Here is a 21,949-nt window from a genome sequence, read left to right on the forward strand (position 1 = left end):
CCGCATTCTACCCTGACTGACACACAAAATACATATCCAGAAATGTACAGATCCTGCACTTCAGGTATTAATTAAAAATTAACAGCTGGAAATTTCTGTTGATTTGACTTTTTTTTCCTTCTAAATTTCTGTAACAATTCCTTGGATTTTTTTTGGGTGTTTATTAAAGAAAAGCACAGGTAAAACTGAAATGTGTTTTTACATTTTCAATACATTTCATTTGGTACATTTGCTTCTGATTAGACCAGCCTTTACTTAAACAATCTCATGTAGTATCAGATAAAGTAAATGTATTCTTTACAGAAATAGCATCTTACAGATGGAGTCTTGTTTCTTTGTATTAAAAAAGATGAAGTGTTCTTCAAAAGGCTGATCATTGTTAGATGTTATTTCTACCATACCTCCCCAAAGATCTGACTCATTTCAGGTGATGTAATAAAGTCTCCTTCAGCGCCCAGCATATCATTATGTATGTAATAACCCTAGAAAAAGAACAAAGCTAGGTATGTTAACAGGGATTTAAACATTGTACAGAGCGGTACAGTACACACATTTCTTCTGCTTTTTACTTTGACTGCAGGAGCATTCCTCGCTGGAAGTGTCAGTAGCTTTCCTTGCTAGACTCTATTATTTATACATGCTTACAGTGCCAAGATCTGACTGTTGTCTAGAATATTTCAATTGTAATGCAAATAAAGCAGGGGAGTCCAAAGCTGGCTCTTCCACTCCTGGTCTTTGTTCCAGCCTTGTTCTAAATGGTTTAATTGAACCTATTAAGACTCCATCTAGACCCTGCAGTAGGTCATGATCTCATTGTACCTGTTAAACCTGGAGTGGAATGGCCCTCCAGGACTGGGATTGGAGACCCCTGAAATAAAGGCTGCAGATTTAGTTTGATGTATTTCAGTGTCTCATACCGAGACTGGGTTTGTTAAGACTTCTCTCATGTACTCTGCCACGGAGATGGGACCAGTTGATCGGATTTTGGATGTCAGATGTTTTAACACTGGAGTACTGTAATGGTGTGCCTCTTGATTGTGTGTTGTACGGGTGCATAGCGGTCTCCATTGACCGCGACACAGTCCAACAGGGACTAGGAAAGATCGAAAGAATATCATTTTAGGCACAATTTCAGAACACTTTACATATACATATACATATATATATATATATATATAGATAGATAGATAGATAGATAGATAGATAGATAGATATATTAGGGCTGCAACGAAGGGTACATTTTGACCAAAGGAAGGTTCGGACCTTCGATTGTACTCATTTGCATAATTTATTGGTGAATTCACCATAGCTACTAAGAACATAAACCTTTTTATAGCTTCCCCACATTGTCTAGATGAAGACATTTGAGTCAACATAAACTCCTAGGTCTTTTTCATAGATTCCTTCTTCAATTTCAGTATCTCCCATATGATATTTATAATGCACATTTGTATTGCCTGCGTGCAGTACTTTTCTCTATTAAATGTCATTTGCCATGTGTCTGCCCAGTTCTGAATGCTGTCTAGATCATTTTGAATTACCTTTGCTGCTGCAACAGTGTTTGCCACTCCTCCTATTTTTGTATCGTCTGCAAATTTAACAAGTTTGCTTACTATACTGGAATCTAAATCAGATTATCAGATTAGTAATCAGATTAGGAATAGCAGAGGACCTAATACTGATCCCTGTGGTACTCCACTGGTTTATATGCGATTGAAAATCCTATTATTTTACAGGTAATCCATATAAATGGAATAAAACATCCATATGTAGTTTAAAAATACATTATATAGATCAGTAATCATGTTTTTACAATTTAAATATAAATACACCTTGTTTATTTACACGTAATTGAGCCTGCTTGCGATCTATACAGTAAGCTTGCATTGCAGCAGCACCAACTGCAGCGGACAAAGCTTTATTTAACAGTCACTGTACCAAGCAGGTTATCAGTCACATTTTACTACTACTAAAAAAATATTAATAATACTACTAATATGAACTTGTGCTTGTCAAGTGAGATTGGTTATACCTCCATGATAAGAGTCGCTTGCACAGTTTGCATTCAGCTTTTTTTGGTCGTCTGGGCATTTAACAAAAAATCCCAAACAGCAGAGGGGTTTCGAGACAGTTCAATACATCTTACAACTTACACTACAACACTTTGCTGTCGAGACGGCGAATGAAGAAATGAAAGGTTTGCCTCTGGATAACACGAGCTGGAGCGGAGAGGGGGCGGGTGGTGCTCATTTTTCGAAATTGAAAGTGTTAGTGTATATTTTGTATGTTTCAAACATATTCTACCATAGCACTTCTCTTACACTGTCTTGTACACGAGGTATTCAGTACATATTGTACTGAAGCAATACCGTCACTAGAGGTACGAGCCCACTGCTTTGGATACTATACCCTGCTCCATACACGGCAGCGGCGCCATGTAGAGTTGCTACATAACGATTTGGTATCGGATTTTAATAACAACTTTTGTTTACTTAATATGCATTATACAAATCAAAAGATCGAATTTTGCATGCGAGTGACATTTAATGTGTGATTTATAGTATTCACACAATGTGAAACAGTTTCTGTTAACAGGAAGAAAAAAAAAATACAATGCGTGTGCCTGTCTGTTTTAAACCTCTGAGGGTTCGTCAATCTTCGAACGAACCTTCGGACACAGCCCGAACATAGCCTATATTATATAATTAGGGTTGCCAGTTGTCGCTGGATCGTCCTGGTTTTAAAGAAGGTGTCCCAGGAATTCAATATGCGTGTCCTGGACACTAAATGCCAGGACCACACATTGAGAAGTTAGATCAATCAGGATACAATATTACTGCAATAGACCCACAATATGAATGGGCTGTCAATACCTGTGTAGTAATAGTATTCTCAATGCTTCATATTGGATGAATATCATTTTATTATTTATAACACATTTATTTTCGAAAAAAAAGTATATAAATGGACATTGACGAAATGTTTTTGGTTTCTTTTTAAATCACTCGATCATTCATCCTTGACCATGACACGCTTGAGTGACTATGACTGAAGCAGATGCACTTAATCACCTAATTAGTGTTACCGTTGATTGGACCCTGGATATGGAGTGATTATGCAGCTGTTGAGCTGCAAGCTTGAATAAAAGCAATAAAGAAAAAACAACAACATGCCACGTCTGTCAAGAGAGCAGCGCCTTCGTGTGATCCGCATGTTGGAGGCTGGACTAGAGCAACGTACTGTGGCTCGCTGTCTTGGGTGCTCACAGCCAGCGATTTCAAACCTGGTGAGGCGGTATAACCAGACACACTCTGTTAATGACAGACCACGAACTGGGAGACCAAGAGTCACACCACCTGCCCAAGATCGACAGATCATTTTGCAGCATCTTCGTGATGTTAGTTGTTAATCAGCACAATAAAAAGTCACTGCACCTGAACTAAAACAGAGTTTGTCATTTTTCGACCACATCTAGTGAATTTTTGTATCCAAATATACGTGATACGTTTCTTTTGATGCTCAAATATAAGTGATACGTTTATTCTGATGCTCGGTATACTGCCATTACTTGTCACACACACACATTTATATATACTTAAATCCTCCAGAGACAGCAAGTTAGTCTTTCTTTCGCTTACTTTATCATACTTACCTACAATTCGTGAATTCCACACCAATTTATTTGCCACGAATAAATGCTGAAATCGCATTAAGTGCTTCATAATTATGTACAGTTAAAATTCTAAAATAAACAGCGCTTCAAGCTTCTAAATAACCTCCAACTACCCCCGTGCAGAACCAGCTGTCCGGGATCCTGGGATCCTGCGTACCGGGATCCCTAAGAAGCAACTTTCAACTTTGACCCCAGTGCAGGTCCTGTCAGCGCAAACACAAGCAAATCAGAAAGCCAGGCTTCACATGCTGTGAAAAACATTAATGTTGATATTTTTTTTTATTTAAAATGGTACTCGTATTATTATTATTTGTTTGTATATCCAGAATGGTGTTTTTGCGTTTTCCGTCTGTGTAACAGGAATCAATTTGAGAGTTGTTCCCTTCCAGGTGCAGCTGTATTTCTCTGCTGTGTTAAAAAACCTCCATGCTTGAAAAACATGGCTGTGAAACGGCAGGGTAAGCTGGAGGGGCTTGGCGATGATTTGGAGGAGGAAAACGAACATGGAGAGGATACTGAAGAAGGTGGAGAAGACGAAGAATCAGACAAGAGTTTTAACCTGGATGAAGTTCTACTCTTGGGAGGAACTAAGGTAACAAACGCGATACTGTATAACTACGGTGACTCGCTCCACAGAAACTTTTCAAACACGCAACTAAGCACAATACAAAATAGCCAAGTTATTGAGCAACGAAAACCTTTCCATTTCTAGAACTGTTTATAAGTGTATTTTCTGATCGCTATGTAACTGTCAGTCACTGAGAATAATTGAGACACCACGCTGGATCTGCGTGCATTGTGTAGTTCGAGTTATACTGCCTCGTAATGAACAGTGAATTCGTAGATATGTTTTATAATATTTATTACAGTCTGTATGTTTGTTGCTTATTGCTAACTACATTAAATGCACAGTTTCAGATCCTAAACTGCATTGTGATTAACTGTTTTTTGCAAAGTATGGGGTTTATAAACAGGCAACAATAATTCACATTTTCTTTCCAGACAGTGTTTTTTTTTTTTGAAAATTCTAAAATGCTTTTAAGTCACTGTAGATAGCAAAATACTGCCGGATCTACATGTCGAAATGATAGGCACGATATTACAGTACCCATACAGAAAAAGGATTGTGGCAATATTCTCGCTTCAGTCACATCGACCACGTTCATACTGGGCCTCGGTTTCAGCTCTGCAAACCCCGTTCACGTTTGAGGTTTAAGGCGCCTTTGCGCGTTCACGTATGTGACTGAAATGTGGCAGATTGCTTGTTTTTTTGTGGAACGGTAGCCTGCACTCAGGATAGAAGAGCTATCGCAATATACAGTAATCACTGATTTGTATAAGATGTTTCTTATCAACATGTCATACTTACCAATATTAGGAAACTGTTCATAGGGACGCTCGTCCCCGGTGTTGGGTGGGAGTCGTACTCAAAAAACACTATCATTTAATAGACATATCCCCAACTCCACACCACACGACCATCATGACAGCAGTGCTGCCCGATTTTTTTTTTTTTTTTTTTTTGCAAAGACCCGACAAATTTTGTAAGTAACCAGCCAAAAAGTAGCTAAATTGTGTCTTTTAAACCAGCCAAAAACCTGCCAAAAACCTGCACTTACATTTAAGACTTAAATATGTTACAAAAGCATATATAAGTGTTACATATTTATTTATTTAAAATAAAAATAACACGGGTAAGTAATGTTATAAACTATGTAATTATTTATATATGTGCTTTGCTTGTCTTTTCTCAATTACAGATACAAGCACTGCTGTTTCTTATGTGATGAGATCAAATGTGAGCTACTATTTTCTTTTTGAGTCAAATTTAATTTTCCTTAACTGTCGGCGTATACAACAATAAATACAATATACTTTATAATTATATTTTGTACTGATACAGTTATTAATTTGTTACAAATTAAAAAACGAGCTTTTTTTATTTCTCCCTATTTTACAATTAAACAAGAACCCCGGTCAAATGCATACAAGTTTCAATCTTCTGTAAGAATCCCCATATTAACCAGTACTGAAGAAAGAAGTAGACGGGTTCACTATTTTCTTCAAGCAAGTCACTTCACCTCCTTGTGCTCCGTCTTTCGGGTGAGACGTAGTTGTAAGTGACTCTGCAGCTGATGCATAGTTCACACATCCTAGTCTCTGTAAGTCGCCTTGGATAAAGGCGTCTGCTAAATAAACACATAATAAAATTCAGCCGGATTTGATTAATGGAAGTGTGGGCATTTGTGTGATTTGTTATTTTAGTGGATGCTGAGCTTCAGAACAAAGTCACGCCCCAGGGAGAGGGCGTAGTATAGACTATATATATATATATATATATATATATATATATATATATATACTATAGTGTTGATTGAAGTCCTGCACTGATGGCGACTTCATAATTAGGGCGTGATTTCTTCCGGTTTTATTTTTTGTGTAGTTAGGGTTTTTTTTTTTCGTTTTTAATTATTGTTTTGCAGTTTATTTTTCTGTTATTAAAAATAAACACCACTCAAACACATCAACTTTCGGTTTCTATAATAATTTAAATTACAGTAACATTTCTTAATTGTAGTACTTTAAAACTGTCAATTATTTAGGTTGCTTAATAATAATAATAATAATAATAATAATAATAATAATAATAAATATAGCTGCACCAGGGTCCAAGCGCCACACAATGCGTCCAATGACCATATTTCACACGTGGCATAGTTGCCCATTGGCCTCTACTAATCTGTGTAGCATATTGTACCATAGGAGCATATATGGATTGCTAGATGTGTTTCATAATAACCATTACCCTATCTGCAAAGGAGTTATAAGCTAGTTTTGCATTTTACCTTAAGGAAAGGTCAAAGGTCACGGCCAAGGCAATTTTTGAATAGAGCATATATGAGTTCAGATATGTGTTCCATATTAACTCTGACACTGTCTGCACTGTAAATTAGTTATAAGCAAGTTTTACATTTGACTTTGGCGTTCTTATCTTTGTATAAGTTAGTGATCGTCAGATGTGTCGGCCGCACTAAGAGCTCAGCGTGTTTTTCACTAACTCTGCTGTCTGCGCATGTTCTCCTCGAGGCTCGAGCTATGTTATGCCTGGGTGTTATTAGCTACTTGCCTTACAGACATCAAGCATTGGATGTCACAGAATTTTCTAATGTTGAATTCAGATAAAGCAGAGGTTATGCTAGTGGGCTCACAGAACCAACTAAAAGGACATGTGGGATTACATGAGCTTGACCCTTGCAGTCTCTCATCAAAACTTAAACTAGAAATTAAGATATCTTTTGATCTTGATCTATCATTTGAGATGCATTAGGGAAGTTACAAAAGTATCTTTTTACCATTTGAGAAATCTAGCCAAACTTAGACCAATTATTTCCATATCTGATTCAGAGAGACGAATGCATGCCTTTGTTCCATCTAGAATTGATTATTGTAATGCACTTTTTTTCTGGTGTCCCAAAACGTGTGGTATCCCGCTTGCAGCTTGTTCAGAATACCGCCGCTAGAATTCTGACTAAAACCAGGAAAAGTGAACATATTACCCCTGTTTTGGCCTATTTTACACTGGCTCCCTGTGCATTTGCAGGAGTTACTGACCCCGTATCTTCCAAACCGCACTCTGAGATCACAGGATGCAGGGCTGCTGGTTATTCCTAGGGTCAACTAAAGCAACACGGGAGGAAGGGCTTTTTCTTGTAGAGCTCCTAAATTATGGAATGCTCTGCCTTCGTTTATCAGGGAAACTGGGACTGTTACAGTTTTCAAGTCGAGACTAAAAACACACTTTTATAAAATGGCTTTCTTATCTTAGTGGGTTTTAATGTAACTTTAAAATGGCTGCTTTTTGTATTCTGTGTATACAGTTATTTAAGTGGTCTGACTGGCAGTTGTATGTGTGACATGCTATACAAATGTACTGTGGTTTGTTCTTTTTTTCTGCTATTTACTGTACAGTGCTTTGCGATACTTTTGTATAAAAAGCGCTATATAAATACATAAACAAACAGCAAATCCCTGTTTGGGGTCGGGGTTCATGCAAAACTAATAAAAGCTTCTCTATTCCCTCACTTCTTGGTCTTTGTCTCGCTTTCCCTCGCTCCTATCTTCTTTCCCTCTCATTCACTCTGCGTTATTCTCATGCACTCTCGTTCTGTGCTCTGGATTCTTTCACAGCTAAAGGCCTTCTCTCATGCCTCTCTCTGTCCCTCACAGCAACTGCGGAATGGAATCTGGTATTTTGAGATTGTGTAGATGCTTGTGGGTCTTAATTCAGTGCAATGTGTTCACGCAGACATGCACGCTTATGTCTTATTAATATAACAAGGAGACAGATTGAAGATGAGTTACCCCTGTTTAGCCAAGCACATCGTCAGCAGAGCCTACAGTAAACAAATGGGCAGTAGAATTAATAAACCATAGTGAATTAAAAAAAATAAAACAAATACTGTGTGCGTGTATTATATATATTATATATTGTGTGCGTCCCTTGTTAGTAGCTGCCAGTCTGTTTTTCATTCAACAGTTTCCTTCAGTTTTCTTGACAGTTATTGGAGATTCGGCATTCGGACGAATCTTAATAACTTGAATTCGGTGCATCCCTAATTTTAACCCTAGATTTAGAAATCAAGGCTATTTCAAATAAAGAAGCACCGCTTTTAGCGTTCAGTCTGGTTGTTAATTTCAGTTAATTTGTTAATTTGTCTACTTAATTTCATAATTGAATTAAAACTATGTATCTGTTTCCATAGGCGGACTTTGTTATGCTTGACTCCCTAAATGAGAATGTGGAGTTAGTGGATGGTGGGAAGAAAAGTGCCATGGATGACCTCAAAGAAGGGGAGTTGGAGAACTTCATCGAAAAGTTAGGCATCCGCTCCTACTCCCAACGGCTGCAAGTGTTGAAGGAGGAGCCTGACGTGCAAGAGAAGAAAGCAGAGGGTGAGAAGAAGGAGAGCAGAAAAGCACAACCCCAGACAAGCAAACAGATCAAAGCAGCTAAAGTTCAAGATACTGCTGCCAAACAGGAGGGCAAGAAAAAGCCTGTGCAGCTGGATGAGGTGAGCAGCACCACTCGCACTGGGAAGAAGCACAAGCAGCAGAATGTGTTTGAGTTCCAGCAGAGGACACTGCTGCTGATCAAGCCAGGTGGCAAGTGGTACAACCTGGAGTACACCACTGAATTCACCTCTCAGGCTCAGGACGACTCAGAGTCAGAAATCGCCCAGTATAAAGCCCTGGCTCAAAAGCTGTTTGAGGCAGAGACAGGCTTGTACAAGAGCAAGAAGAACTTGCAGAAAGGCGGAAACTCTGCCTGGATGAAAACGGTCGTCTCAACTGGGACGCTGGCCGATCGGATGGCAGCCATGACGCTCCTGATCCAAGACGCTCCCGTCCACAGCCTGCACTTTGTAGAGATCCTGGTGAATCTGGTCAAAAGGAAAGGCAGCCGACGGCAGAACCTGATGGCCTTGGACACCTTGCGGGAGCTGCTGATCTCAGACCTTCTCCCTGAAAACCGCAAGCTGAAGACCTTCTCCGAGCATCCTTTCAGCGACCTGGAAGGGCGATCCAGCGGGAATAAGGACGCCAGGGACCGGCGGCTCATCCTCTGGTACTTCGAGCACCAGCTCAAGCACCAAGTGGCTGAGTTTGTCATGGCCCTGGAGACACTGGCTCATGACACGGTGGTGGCGACCAAGGCCCGGGCCCTGGCGACTGCCCACGAGCTCCTGTGCAGCAGGCCAGAGCAGGAGAAGGCTCTGCTGATCCAGGTGGTCAACAAGCTAGGCGACCCGCAGTACAAAACTGCAGCCAAGGCCTCCTACCTTCTAGAGACTCTCCTTCACAAGCACCCCAACATGAAAACAGTGGTGTGTTACGAGGTGGAGCGGCTGCTGTACAGGCCCAACGTTAACCTCAAGGCCCAGTATTACGCCATCTGCTTCCTCAACCAACTCGTCTTGAGCCACGAGGAGAGCGACCTGGCCAGCAAGCTCATAACCATCTACTTCTCCTTCTTCCGGGGCTTGGTGAAAAAGAAAGACATTGAGTCGAAAATGCTGAGTGCCTTGCTCTCCGGTGTGAACAGGGCTTATCCGTACGCCAAGGTGGGAGATGAGAAGATCAGGGAGCAGCTGGATACGCTCTTCAAAGTGGTGCATGTTGTCAATTTTAATACGGCTCTGCAGGCCTTGATGCTCCTGTTTCAAGTGATGGATTCTCAGCAGGCTGTCTCTGACCGTTACTATGTTGCACTCTATAAGTACGTATTTTATTATGATGTCTAATGCGCTGCTTTTTCCAGCTTGTCTTTTTCAAAACCAATGACTTTGTTTTAAAAAAAAAAAAAGGCTTTTAGGAGGCTGAAATTGCAGAATTTGTGAATTTGCCATTTTTTTTATAAGTGATACTTTTGACTTATTGAAGTGCCATATTTAACTCATTCACATCAACCATTCAAGGGGTCTATTCCTAGTAAAATAAGTATTTCTGCCCTGCATGGAATTACAATGTGTGTATAAAGAGTTAATCCTGAAGATGTTGTCAGTGTTGGATAGTGGTAGGAGTTTGGTTGCAGTGCAAGGGATGAATAAATATTTAGTCTAAAAATACATTTCAGCCATTTCTACAGGAACAGAACATACCAAGTAACAAGCTAACTACTGCCATCTTAAAGCAGGCTTTTGAAGTGTTATGAGTGTGCAGGTTTGTAACAGATTGAAGTGTTCTGAGAGTGCTGTGTGTTTGCAGGAAGCTATTGGATCCAGGCTTGGCTTTCTGCTCCAAACAGTCCATGTTTCTGAACCTGCTGTACAAGTCCCTGAAGGCAGACATCGTGCTGCGCAGAGTGAAGGCGTTTGTGAAGAGGGTGCTGCAGGTCAGCTGTGAGCAGAGCCCCACGTTCATGTGCGGAGCGCTCTATCTGGTGTCTGAGGTGATGAAGGCCAAGCCAGGCCTGCGGGTGCTGCTGCAGGAGCACGGGGTAATCTTTCAATAGTGCTCTCACCTCGGCAAGGGACAGCAAACCTGAGAACTCTTAACGTTGCAATGCCACAGTAGTTCTGGAACAAATATTCAAAGCATTTTTAGGTGCATAAATTACTGTGATAGAATTTGTAAACGTTGTGTGAAAAAGGTATCATACAAAGGAAATGTCAGGATACGTCATTGAGGCGTATGTGGTACTATTACATAACTGAAAATGAGAATGAAAGAATAATCTGTTTTCATCCCAGCACTGGTTTAAATACTACTATAAAAAATTAATTGACGTTGCATGCAGTGAACATTGATTTGCTGTTTTGTGTACTTTTTTCTATTTTGCATTTTCTTAGTTGTTAAATAAGATCTATAAAATTCTAACGCATAGCAAAATGAACGTGTATGTGTTTGTTTGCTGTAGTTTTACTGGCTTGGGCCTGCAGATATTCCCTTGGTTTCTGCAGAAGAAACATACCTGAACATTTTCTGGGTTTTGTTTTGTGTCCAGGAAACTGACGAAGAGGAGAAGTTTAAAGATATAGATGAGGATGAAGAAGAGGAACACTTTACGGATGTGGACAAAGAGTGTCAAGGAGAATGCGAGAAGCAGGAAGACAAATCTGAAGGCCCCAAGCCAGCTGCATCATGGGTACATCACAAAAACCTCAACAGTAAGTTTGTTCCTTTTGAAATGCAAAGTTCTTTATAAAAAGGAACAGCAGCCATATCACTTTGGCTTTTCATCTTCTCTCCCAATGTACTTTGCTAATAAGAAGCTGTCACCGATTTCTCTGAATTGTGGTAGTTTCCAGGAGTATGCTACTTCACCCTTATTATCTAACTGTAAAATACAACTTGGATTTTCTTGGGTCTTCAAGTAATCTGCTATAATAACCAGCTCCTAGAAAGGCCAGGGACATGGTATTGCAACCACTGCTTCCACAGTTATTGGTTAACACAGATTCCTATTCTGCAGGTGGAAAGAATGTGGGGGTTTACGACCCTGCGCACAGAAACCCTTTGTACTGCGGGGCTGACAGCACCAGTCTTTGGGAGCTTAAGAAGGTATTAACAAGTTTACTAACACATTGTGCATCTGCTTGGCTAGCAAGATATGAGATCCATGTGTACCTTCCTGTCTTTGTGTATAATTTGAGCACCCCTTCACCTCTTCCAAAACCCTTTCAGCTATCCTGTTGCTTCTCCTCTTTAAGGGGGATTCCGATTTCCTCATCCACATGGCCAGGAAATCATCTCTCACCCAGTGTGTTTCAGGAATAATCTCTGCACAATTATAATAATAACATAAGTACATCTTATCAATAAAGGTCAATTCCATCTGTTTGTGTTGTGGGGTGTAATAGTAAAAGGATGTTGAACCCTAACATTTGCCCACATGCTGTACATGCAACTACTGTGGAACTGTTGGATTCTGTTTTCTGTCATTTTGGATTTAGTTTTCTTTCTTTTTCTTCCAGCTCTCTGAACATTTCCACCCCTCTGTGGCGCTTTTTGCCAGAACTGTCTTGCAGGTAAGAAACCCAGACCCTGAACACATGCGCTGAAGTAACCCGATCTGATTCAAAATGTATACCGGTAGTTACACAAGATATATTAACAAGCTTGACAATGACAGTAATGCCTGCTTTACATGCATCTGTCCAGTATTGTGCATCTTTTCATCACAATTCAGGGACAGCTTCCTGAGCCACGGTTATAAATACATTTTCCAGGCTTCCCTATTGTGCTTAGACTATCCCGCTACTGCTGTAAGCAGCTATTAGAAATTCATATTTCAAGCGGGGTGGGGGTCGCGGTTATTTACACCGTAGTTCTGAATTATTTAGAGACAAGGTTTTACCTCGGATATGAGGATGATTCAGTTGTGAATGTCACTTCCTGTTCTTTAGGGAGATTTCATCCAGTACACCGGTGACCCGCTTCAAGACTTCACCCTTATGAGATTCTTGGATCGTTTTGTTTATAGAAACCCGAAGCAGAATAGAGGCAAAGGTAATGACAATGGCACCATCATCTCGTATGGATTTTAATAGTGTCATATATTTATGTATTTCTCATAAACAATAGATAGACACCGCAATGTGTATACAATTCTTACATCACCTCTAAACAATGAAGAGTACTTGTACATTGTATACCAAACCCATGGATGCATGTAATATAACTAAGTTAAATGATACAAAGACTCGTACTGTATTTCAAAACATTTTCTTTCAGTCCCTGGCAAACACGTCAATTTTCTTTTTCTGTTTCTTTAGAAAATACAGACAGTGTTGTTATGCAGCCCAAACAGAAACTATCTATGAGTAACGTGTGCAGTTTCCCTGGTAAGTGACTTTCTTTTTGATGTCTAAAACCAGCATGGTTTTCTTCAACACAAACTAATTGACTTTTGAAATGCCTGTTCATGGATATACCGATAGATTTCTATTTAATTGTTACATTGGTAGGTTCTCCTCTAAAACAATTCCTTTCTTTTCTCAGTGAACAGCCAGCAGTTTCTTGACAGAGATGAGAGCCAGATACCAGTGGATGAGGTGTTCTTCCACAGGCAAGACTCATTTTAAATACTGGGCAAGGCTAGTGCTGGACAGTGTGGGGAAGTTACTGTTAAGCGGAGGGAACACGACGCCACTTTGTGGCTTGGAACTTGGTTTCAGGAGACTGCATGGCACAGCAGGGGAGACAGGGCTTGATGCAGCAGAGTTTCTTCAAACTAGGTCTCCGGGTCTCCTGGAACCAGGTTTCAAGCCACTGTTCCTGAAAAGTGGCTTCGTGTTCCCTCAGCTTTACAGTTACAAGTTGCTTGAACAAAAGTGTAACTAGTAACAGTAACTTATTATGCTTATAGTTCTCAGATTTTTTTTCCTGTTTGGTCAGGCTGCAGCACGAAGTGTTATTTTAAGATCCAGCTCTCGCTGTGTTCAGCAAGATGAGAGATGTGACGTGATGTTGGACTTGCATTGTTGAAGCACTGTCTGATTTTCATGTTATGCTTCAAAGTAGTCTTTTTTAAATGTAACAAAGTATATATGTACGTTATTCATTCACAAAGAAATGTAATGCATTACCACTTACAAGTTACTGAAAAATGTAATCCGACTACTGTAATGCATTACATACAACACTGGTGTAAAAGATCATTTAAACAGCTGCTGCATTCCAGGTACTGCTCAAAGCAGTACACCTTTATTCAAAGCACAGTCTGTTTCTTGAACTTGTGGGGTGTGGATTTATGACAAACCCATTGTTCAGTGAGTTGTGGGGAGGATGGCTTTAAATGAAATGCTTTTCCAAAGCAGCCCGCCTCCCATGTTCAGCTGTGCTTGTGCTGACTGCTCTTGTATTTGAATATCCAGATATTTCAGAAAGCGGGACACGGAAAAGCATTTGCGGAGGCCCCATGGAGGCGGGGATAACGAGAGTGTGGAAGACGTGGAGGACGAGGAATTTGAGAAGATCCTGGGTATGTGCCGCGCTGCTTTACACTCTGTGCATATACTGTTCACGAGCCACAACGTAGACATGGCAAGTTAAACACTCACGCTCACCTCGCACGTGAAAATATTCTCAAATATAAAATGTCTGAGTAAAAGTGTTTCTAGCTGTGATACATAAGCGTGAACTATATAAAGCTTGAGGAGCAATCAGAGGGAGCCAGCATAGTGTTTTGATAACTTATTCCACCCCCCCACCCCCACAGATTCATATGAAGGCGATAGCTACTTTACAGCATTGGAAGAGGGTGACAATCTGGACTTTGCTGGGTAAGGCTCTGTTGCATAACAGAGATTATTCTTCATTACTTTTTTTTGTCCACATACAGCGCTTAACTTTTTGTATGAAAGGTGCTATATAAATAAAGTATTGACTGGATGACTGATGCACAAATTCTGGAAACAACAAATAATTTTCAGAAAGACTGTAGGTGCTTTTTTAATTTCTCAGTTTACCTCACTTACTAAATTATGAGTTATCCCTAATAGAAAATCATCTCTTAAAAAATATGAAAAAGATGAAGTATAAAGACTGACAATTAAAATACACAAGAGGTTACCACCACCGATTTGTATCTGTTTGTTTTTTTCTGTCGGAAGCAACAAAAAGGTAAGTTTTAAATAATAAATAAATTGTAGTTAAACGTGTGTTCTTTACAGCAATGTGAAGAGGAAGTCCCGAAAGGGAAAGAAATCCGCAGAAGACTCTGATTCAGACCTGGATGAAGAAGATGCTGAAGATCTTGACGATGAAGAGGTGTCTCTGGGCAGCATGGACGAAGAAGATTTTGGAGATGAGCTGGAAGATGATGGAGGAGCATTCATGGATGTGGATGATGATGATGATGATGATGATGATGAAGGTAAATTGAACCATTTTAATGGGGCTTGCAAAATATATCATTTTATATTCTCATTCAGCACGATGTAACTTTACAGACTGCCCTTTGTGTACAGTATGTAACATTCTGGTTTGAATTATTTTGCAGATTTTGAAAATGGTCTGAATACATTTGAAGGTAAATATTCATTGTTAATAAAGCTGTCTTGGTTTCTCCCTTTTATAACTTCTCATTCTGTTTTGTGTTCAGTCTTTTTGTGGTTAAAAACGCATTTTATTCAGACCCCCAGTAGACTGGCTGGTTTACAGGAATGCTAAATATATTGTGTGCGGTTAGGTGAAGACCGTGAAATTGATGAAACTCCACAGACCAGTGTCAAGACAAAAACTGGCAAAAGAAAGAACTCTGAAGAGCTGGACTTCACAGGGTCTGCTGGTAAATATAAAATATTTGTTGTATAAATATATAGATGTCTGACTGGGCATGTTTCTTGTGAAATATATAATAGGAGAGGCGGACACAATCTCATACATGTGTCTTATTTGTATAAGTACGCAGTGGTAATCCTATCTGCAATATGGCGTCCTCTTGTGGTCTGGTGACTATATCCCCAAAACCGTTTCCCTTTTACAATAAACGATTCCTGCAAGCATGCATGAAATGTGTGACTGACAGACTGGGTGTTAGAATAAGTAAGTAACTAGGACTCCTATTTTTAAGTGGAATACATCCCGTAGAATAAAGTGCTCCAGGGTGGAGGTAAATCAGGACGCTCCGACACACTGAGTTGTATCAGTCTGCGTATTACAAGATTAATAAGATCGTTGTTGCTGTTTCAGAGTCAAAACCAGGACGGAAAAAGAAGAAAGGATTTAAAGACGAGGGCAGCATGTTTGCTGCAGCAGAGGAGGTAAAGAAAATTTAGTTATTCAAAGGCATTTGTTACCAGACATTAATCCTGCCAGCTCGATCAATATCAGGACAATCTACTTCATATTCTCAGATGGTATACATTTAATGTTTGTATTGAACTGTTTCTCTGAGGACACTTTTTTCTGTTTGCAGTTTGGTTATCTGCTGGATGAAAATACAGGATCGAAGTTTGACAATATTGGCATCAATGCAGTGGCGAACAGAGATAAAGCAGGTAACTGTCAAATCGCATGAGTGCTATGAACTAGTTGTACTCTCTGTACTGTATGTCACCAAAAATACACCTCGGTAGGAATCTTCATTTTTTGTACAGAAATGTACAAAAACATTTTATTTTGGTATTGAATTGCAACCCACAGTGCATAACCAGACCAGACCTCTGTCATTCTGCTGCAAATGTGTGCAACATCTCACACTTCCTTTTCAAAGGGTTATGGTTTTTAAAATTCAGGACCACAGGCAAGGAACCAGTTGTCACCTAATAGCTGTAACTATAGGATGTGTGGGGTATACTTTATCACTGTCTTGCTCGCAAGCATAAAATGTAAAGATAACTCATCCACACTACCTAAATCATGCATTGAAGCCATGCGATTGCCATTCACTTTGTTAACATGTGATTGTGGTGTATGATTAAGGCACTGTGAATAAGGTAATTCTCTTAACTGTATATTAAATGTGATCTTTATGCCATTAAAGTCGTAACATTTTTTTACCTTTTTTTATTTTAAAACGATTACAGCTAAAGTACTTATGAATTTGGTCATGTTGAAAGAGACGTCACCAAAACTGATTTAAGGGAATATCCTCAAATTATAATTAGAAAAGCCATATTTCCATAGATTGAGGTAAATTACATCTGTAGATGGAAGGCGTCAGTCCGAGCAAATGACCAATTAGTAGAAATCATGATCTTTTAATTGAATTCCATTTTGAGCACAGGTAGTACTTTACAAAGGAGAGTAAAAACTTTTCAAACTTCCCGTCTCCACTGCTGTTCGCTCCTCATACACTTAATGCGCCCTGGAGTTATCACACTTATCCTCAGATATCGGTGGTCTTGCATGACTTAGTAAGGTAATGTCCTTTGCAGATTTCAATGATATGGCTGCTTGATTTGATTTTGTTTCTCTTCTCTTCCAGATATCAAGCAGCTCAAGTGGGAGACTCAGCGAGATGACTGGCTGCGTGGCAGGGATGCCAAAACTCTACGGAAGAAGAAGACGATGTTCAAGAGAAAGAAACCTCTGGGAAAGCTGAAAGCAAGCAACAAGAAAGCAAGAAAATAAAACGTGCATTTCAGATGGACAGTGCGAGCGGTTTTCAAAGTGTTTTGTACGCACCTCTATGCTTCGTTTTTACTGGCCCATGCTTCGTGGTCCTTTTCTCGGATCCCGTAGATCCCTGCCCACTCATTCGACTTGTAATAAACTAAAGGGTACAATAAAGATGACAGGTAAATCCACGGTCAGGGCTGTGCATGTCTTTCTTTTTAACTGCAGGTATTTTGTTCAATCTCCTTTTTTTGTTATTGTGAATCTCTAATCTGGAGCAGTTGCTATGTGAGTTCCTTTTCACTTGCCATTCGGTCCTTGTCCTCAAGTAGACCACTGCAGATCTGGGGGACTAGGAGATTGAGGTTGACATGGTCTTACCTGTGTTTATCTAGTCAACACATTTGTTATGTGCAGGAATATCTATACAAGTGTCTAAATAATTGAAGCAAGTAAAGTCTTTCATTTAAGCCCACAATCACACTTGTTAACTCCAAGGGACCATACACAAGTGGCCTCCATTTCCACAGGTGGTTTAATATTCAGCACATGATGGGTCACTTCAGATAGTCCTTCATACTGGTTTAAATCTATTAATTAGTGCAAGGGCCAGTTCTTTATAGATCCAAATAGGCTGGTGAGAGTGGTGGAGCCAGTTTCACAGAGAGAACTAACTTAGACTGCAAAGTAGAGTAAATACCCTGGCTGTTTGTTTCTACTATAGACAGGTTAGATCATGTCAATCTTGAGTTAAGAACCCATCAATGAATGTATGTGAAATTACTGTTGTACCGTTTTGCATACCCACCTTCCAAAATTGATGGGAACCTCCGATTCATTGTATTTCTAAAATCTGTAAAGTAAGAATAAAAAAATATTCATACTAAAATTGTGAAGTTTTGCTATACAGTAAATCTATCTTTGACATTAAGCAAATGGACTGTCTGTAATACCTACAGTACAAGCATTGGGGACCCAATGACAATCTCAAAAATGCCCTGTGCACAGATTATTTTTTTGTTATATCACTGTCATCCACAGCACTACAATAATGCTTAATTTATAAATACTAAAAGAAACCTACTAAAAATCAATGGCAGTGTTACTTCTACTCATATAGTACTGATACTTTAAATGTTCAAGTAATCTTAATTATAACAACAATTGAACTAAAAAATCTGATCTTTTGACCCATCACTGTCCCATTTAACTTCCAATTCCATACACACATTTCTAATGAATTCATTAAAGATTGAGCCTTAGTGCATGGGGAAACTATTACCAATCTCCAGGGCACGATGGTCAAGCTAAATGCATCCCAGCATGCATGAGAAGCATAGCTACGGACCTTCCACAAGTATTAGGACAAAGCAAAGAATGCAGAATTCAACTTTGTACACGTATTGCCTGTTCTACCTCACCCAGAATGCTTGACTACTAAATAGTTTTTTTTAATTTTTTTTTTAAAGAAGCAGAACATCCCAGAAGTGCATCCTAAACACTATCCATTTACTACCAATGAGGAACATGCATTATTCATTTTACTTTAGTGCTATAATATAGTACTTCAAGGTGAGGGAAGATGAAGCAACTATCAGGAACTGGCTTGAAACCTGGGAGAACTAGTTTGAGGCAACTTTGCTGTATCAAACCCCAAGTCTCCCTGCCTGGTGTGCCATGCATTGCCCTGAAACCAAGTTCCAAGCCACACCGTCTTCGTGTTCCCTCAGTTTAAGGCTTTGGTGGGACGATCAGACCGAACTCCTATCCGGGATTAGATGGACTGTACCGAAGGATGCACACAAGTGACCATCCTCTGCATCTTTTGGTTCAAGTTGGCCTGAATTTTTAAATCAGCCTATTAAAATGACTTACTACCTTGACTGGTGTTCATCCTTTGAAACAGACAATAAGCTCCGACCACACCAGCAACTTCTAATAATAAAACGCCTTTAAAGATTTTTCGTGCAAACGGTTCCATGGTTTTGGGAGGCATCCTGAAAGAAGCACAGCATTTTACAATAAGTGTCAACACATAGGTCAAACAACAAGAAAATGCCAAATAATTACAAAAACCTTAGGTAGGCTGGTCGGTGGCACTCTATCCTTTTCTGGCTATAAAAATCGTATTTGTAAATTGCTTCGAGCCTCTTGCCGTTGTTTTTCCTTTAGTCCACATTAACACGCATGTCCTACTTGTGTTCTTTTTTGTAGACTGCTGATTAAATTTGAGCCACACGTCTTTATTGTGTTGCTTGTAGCTGGCGGCTGTGTGGTCCAGTGGTTAAAGAAAAGGGCTTGTAACCAGGAGGTCCCCGGTTCAAATCCCACCTCACTCACTGACTCATTGTGTGACCCTGAGCAAGTCACTTAACCTCCTTGTGCTCCGTCTTTCGGGTGAGATGTAATTGTAAGTGACTCTGCAGCTGATGCATAGTTCACACACCCTAGTCTCTGTAAGTTGCCTTGGATAAAGGTGTCTTATAAATAATGTATTATGCTTTGTTCCTCGCTTTGTGATGGTGGTCCACTATGAAAGGTGCTATATAAAATAATGATTGATTGATTGTATGTGTTAAATGAGGCCTCTGTCTCAATGGGTAAATCTTATGTATAAATCAATAAATACAAAATAATATGAAAAATGTGTGTTACTGTAGCAACGCGACGAAACTTTACAGCAGGATGAGTTCTTCGCAATCCATGGCATTATATTTTTAAACCGAGTTGTTGTCTCACCGTGACCTTTCCCATTATGCACACGGTAGTGTGTACAGTCAGAAAAACTACCACTTAGGTTCCTTTCACCCCTTCATGCGTGAAATACTGAAAATAACTGGGCGAAAACGAGTTTTTGACACATAATAAATATATATTTCATTGATTCTTATTCATTTTTTTTATTCTATTGCGTCATACGGGTAAAATGCATTTTGTGTCTTCTATATGTGCTGTTATATTAATAAACGCTGGAAGAGTTATGTGTTGTCCGTCCCGAGGTCGCCATGCCCGACTAGCGTTAAAATCGTGTTCTCGGTTTGCTACTTTAAGGGTTATTGCTTGAGTATACATTTAAAATGTCAGGACAATCACAAAAACAACACGAATGCAGATCTAACGCAGGAGTAGCGTTCGTATGTGCACTACTAATAGAAAGTACTAGTAAATACACAAATGAAACACTGCAAGGACATCCTGCACCAAACACACGCGAGTTAACTTAAACACGTTTCGGAATGTATCTAATTGCTGTTGTCCGACTCAGCGTAAAGACTAGATGAATACGACAGAAATCTACTGTACTCGTGGTGTATACCTATCTATCTATCTATATATATATATATATATATATATATATATATGCAATACACACCTTCCTCTCGTCCTTCCGTTGTGGTAGAGACGAGGAGTACTACGGAGCAGCGTCAGGTTCAAACTTCAGCGGTAGCTAGGTTTTGCAGGAACTCGAATTTTAATTAATGTATTTTATTTATTTATTTATTTATTTATTTTAATCTTCAACCCGAGAACTGTAATATATATATATATATATATATATATATATTGCAGTTCTCGGGTTGAAGTTTTAGTTTTAGTTTTAGTATATCAGAATATGACTATACCACAAAAAGTACCCCAAACTGTTATTATTTATATTTACTCATTTATTCAAAACTCACAAACTTGTTTAGATGAAAAATGTTTCTTTTAGGATCAAACAAAGTTATTTTTAGTGCTGTATCATTGGAAAGATGTTTGCACCGTATCGATCTCTGTGTGATACAGTGTTGCACACTGGGTTCTGATATAGCATTGTATTTTCATATATACATTTTTTAAAAATGTAATCGCTGCTTCACTGCATTATTCACATATGATATGTTCAGTCCTAGAATGTGAATTCTGCCTAAGAATTATTATTATTTTTTTTAAATGTATTTAGTGTTGTTGCACTTAAACAAGTCTATGACATGATTTTGAAATATTGTATTTGCTCTTGAATGTATTTGTATTTGCTTGCGATTGTAAGTCGCCCTGGATAAGGGCGTCTGCTAAGAAATAAATAATAATAATAATAATAAATAAATCTAACATAGTTTTTAATATTAGGAGCTACTGTACATGCAAACAATGTCATTGACACTGTGCAGTGCTTTGTTATAAAATAAGCAGTCGATGGCATACAAAACTTTAGTAGTACGGATACATACACTATTTAAATATGTAAGAACGATTTGAACAGCATTTACTAGAGAAGCGCATGTTAACATTACGCGCGGTAGCCACCAGAGGGAAGTCAAACGATCCCATATCTGTGAGCATAAACCAATTCACCAACAGATGGCGCTCAATACAACAGAATGGTCATGATTAGGGGAAAACATATACCAACAGAGTATATAGGTTGTGCAGTTGAGGGTATAAAAATAGAACGCTGGTAAACCAAACACATGACTAAGCTGCTGCACAGATGGAAATGTAATTTACAATGATTTAGCGTCAGTCATTATGCGGGATATAGAAGAGACAGGCCTTCTTTGCTACAGATCATACAGTTTGTCATAATCTGTTTGTCTGTGAGTCCAGTCCAAATGTTCTTCTCAATGTCATTTTAAAGTGCACTTGGAGGATGACTTGTGATGAGTTGCTAAGGACCTTTATTATGGGATGAAATAAATAAATAAATAAATACTACTAATAATTATGGAGTGC

General features: G+C 39.1%; 3 protein-coding genes across 9 annotated transcripts in view; 1 reads left to right on the forward strand and 2 right to left on the reverse strand.

Annotated features, from left to right (window-relative positions):
• Window positions 1–3,957, reverse strand: part of LOC117402896 (protein arginine methyltransferase NDUFAF7, mitochondrial-like) — a 17,761-nt gene extending 13,804 nt beyond the window's left edge. Inside the window, exons 1-3 of one of the 4 annotated variants that reach the window (XM_059023506.1) lie at window positions 3,653–3,957; window positions 918–1,093; window positions 402–482 (exon numbers count right to left, since the gene is read on the reverse strand). In XM_059023506.1, the coding sequence (XP_058879489.1) occupies window positions 402–482; window positions 918–1,093; window positions 3,653–3,722 (327 nt within the window). In that variant the 5' untranslated portion in view covers window positions 3,723–3,957. Of the gene's footprint in view, window positions 1–401; window positions 483–819; window positions 1,094–3,652 lie in introns of those variants that run through there. The other 3 variants (XM_059023510.1, XM_059023508.1, XM_059023509.1) reach the window with 3 other exon arrangements.
• On the forward strand, window positions 3,186–17,427 carry cebpz (CCAAT enhancer binding protein zeta). 2 transcript variants are annotated; one of them, XM_059023505.1, is made up of 18 exons: window positions 3,186–3,286; window positions 4,063–4,265; window positions 8,437–9,950; window positions 10,439–10,670; window positions 11,178–11,340; window positions 11,646–11,734; window positions 12,148–12,201; window positions 12,580–12,682; window positions 12,949–13,017; window positions 13,175–13,241; window positions 14,050–14,156; window positions 14,394–14,457; window positions 14,848–15,050; window positions 15,177–15,206; window positions 15,366–15,464; window positions 15,869–15,939; window positions 16,095–16,176; window positions 17,106–17,427. In XM_059023505.1, the coding sequence occupies exons 2-18, from the start codon at window positions 4,113–4,115 to the stop codon at window positions 17,249–17,251; spliced, it is 3,246 nt and encodes a 1,081-aa protein (XP_058879488.1). In that variant the 5' UTR covers window positions 3,186–3,286; window positions 4,063–4,112; the 3' UTR covers window positions 17,252–17,427. The 2 variants fall into 2 exon arrangements, with proteins under 2 accessions (XP_058879488.1, XP_058879487.1); XM_059023504.1 differs by lacking the exon at window positions 3,186–3,286 and having other exon boundaries at window positions 3,997–4,265; window positions 14,848–15,039; window positions 15,175–15,206.
• Window positions 16,863–20,687, reverse strand: LOC117403037 (protein CEBPZOS-like). Of its 3 annotated transcripts, none has more exons than XM_034004879.2 (5): window positions 20,610–20,687; window positions 19,115–19,233; window positions 18,045–18,089; window positions 17,306–17,393; window positions 16,863–17,170 (listed from the first exon to the last, which is right to left on the reverse strand). In XM_034004879.2, the coding sequence occupies exons 2-4, from the start codon at window positions 19,230–19,232 to the stop codon at window positions 17,308–17,310; spliced, it is 249 nt and encodes an 82-aa protein (XP_033860770.1). In that variant the 5' UTR covers window position 19,233; window positions 20,610–20,687; the 3' UTR covers window positions 16,863–17,170; window positions 17,306–17,307. The 3 variants fall into 3 exon arrangements, with proteins under 3 accessions (XP_033860770.1, XP_033860772.1, XP_033860771.1); XM_034004881.2 differs by having other exon boundaries at window positions 16,863–17,218; XM_034004880.2 differs by having other exon boundaries at window positions 16,863–17,393.
• Between the last annotated feature and the right edge of the window lie 1,262 nt (window positions 20,688–21,949).

The sequence above is a fragment of the Acipenser ruthenus genome, chromosome 5, assembly GCF_902713425.1.
Source record: "Acipenser ruthenus chromosome 5, fAciRut3.2 maternal haplotype, whole genome shotgun sequence".
In the NCBI taxonomy this organism is placed as follows: domain Eukaryota; kingdom Metazoa; phylum Chordata; class Actinopteri; order Acipenseriformes; family Acipenseridae; genus Acipenser; species Acipenser ruthenus.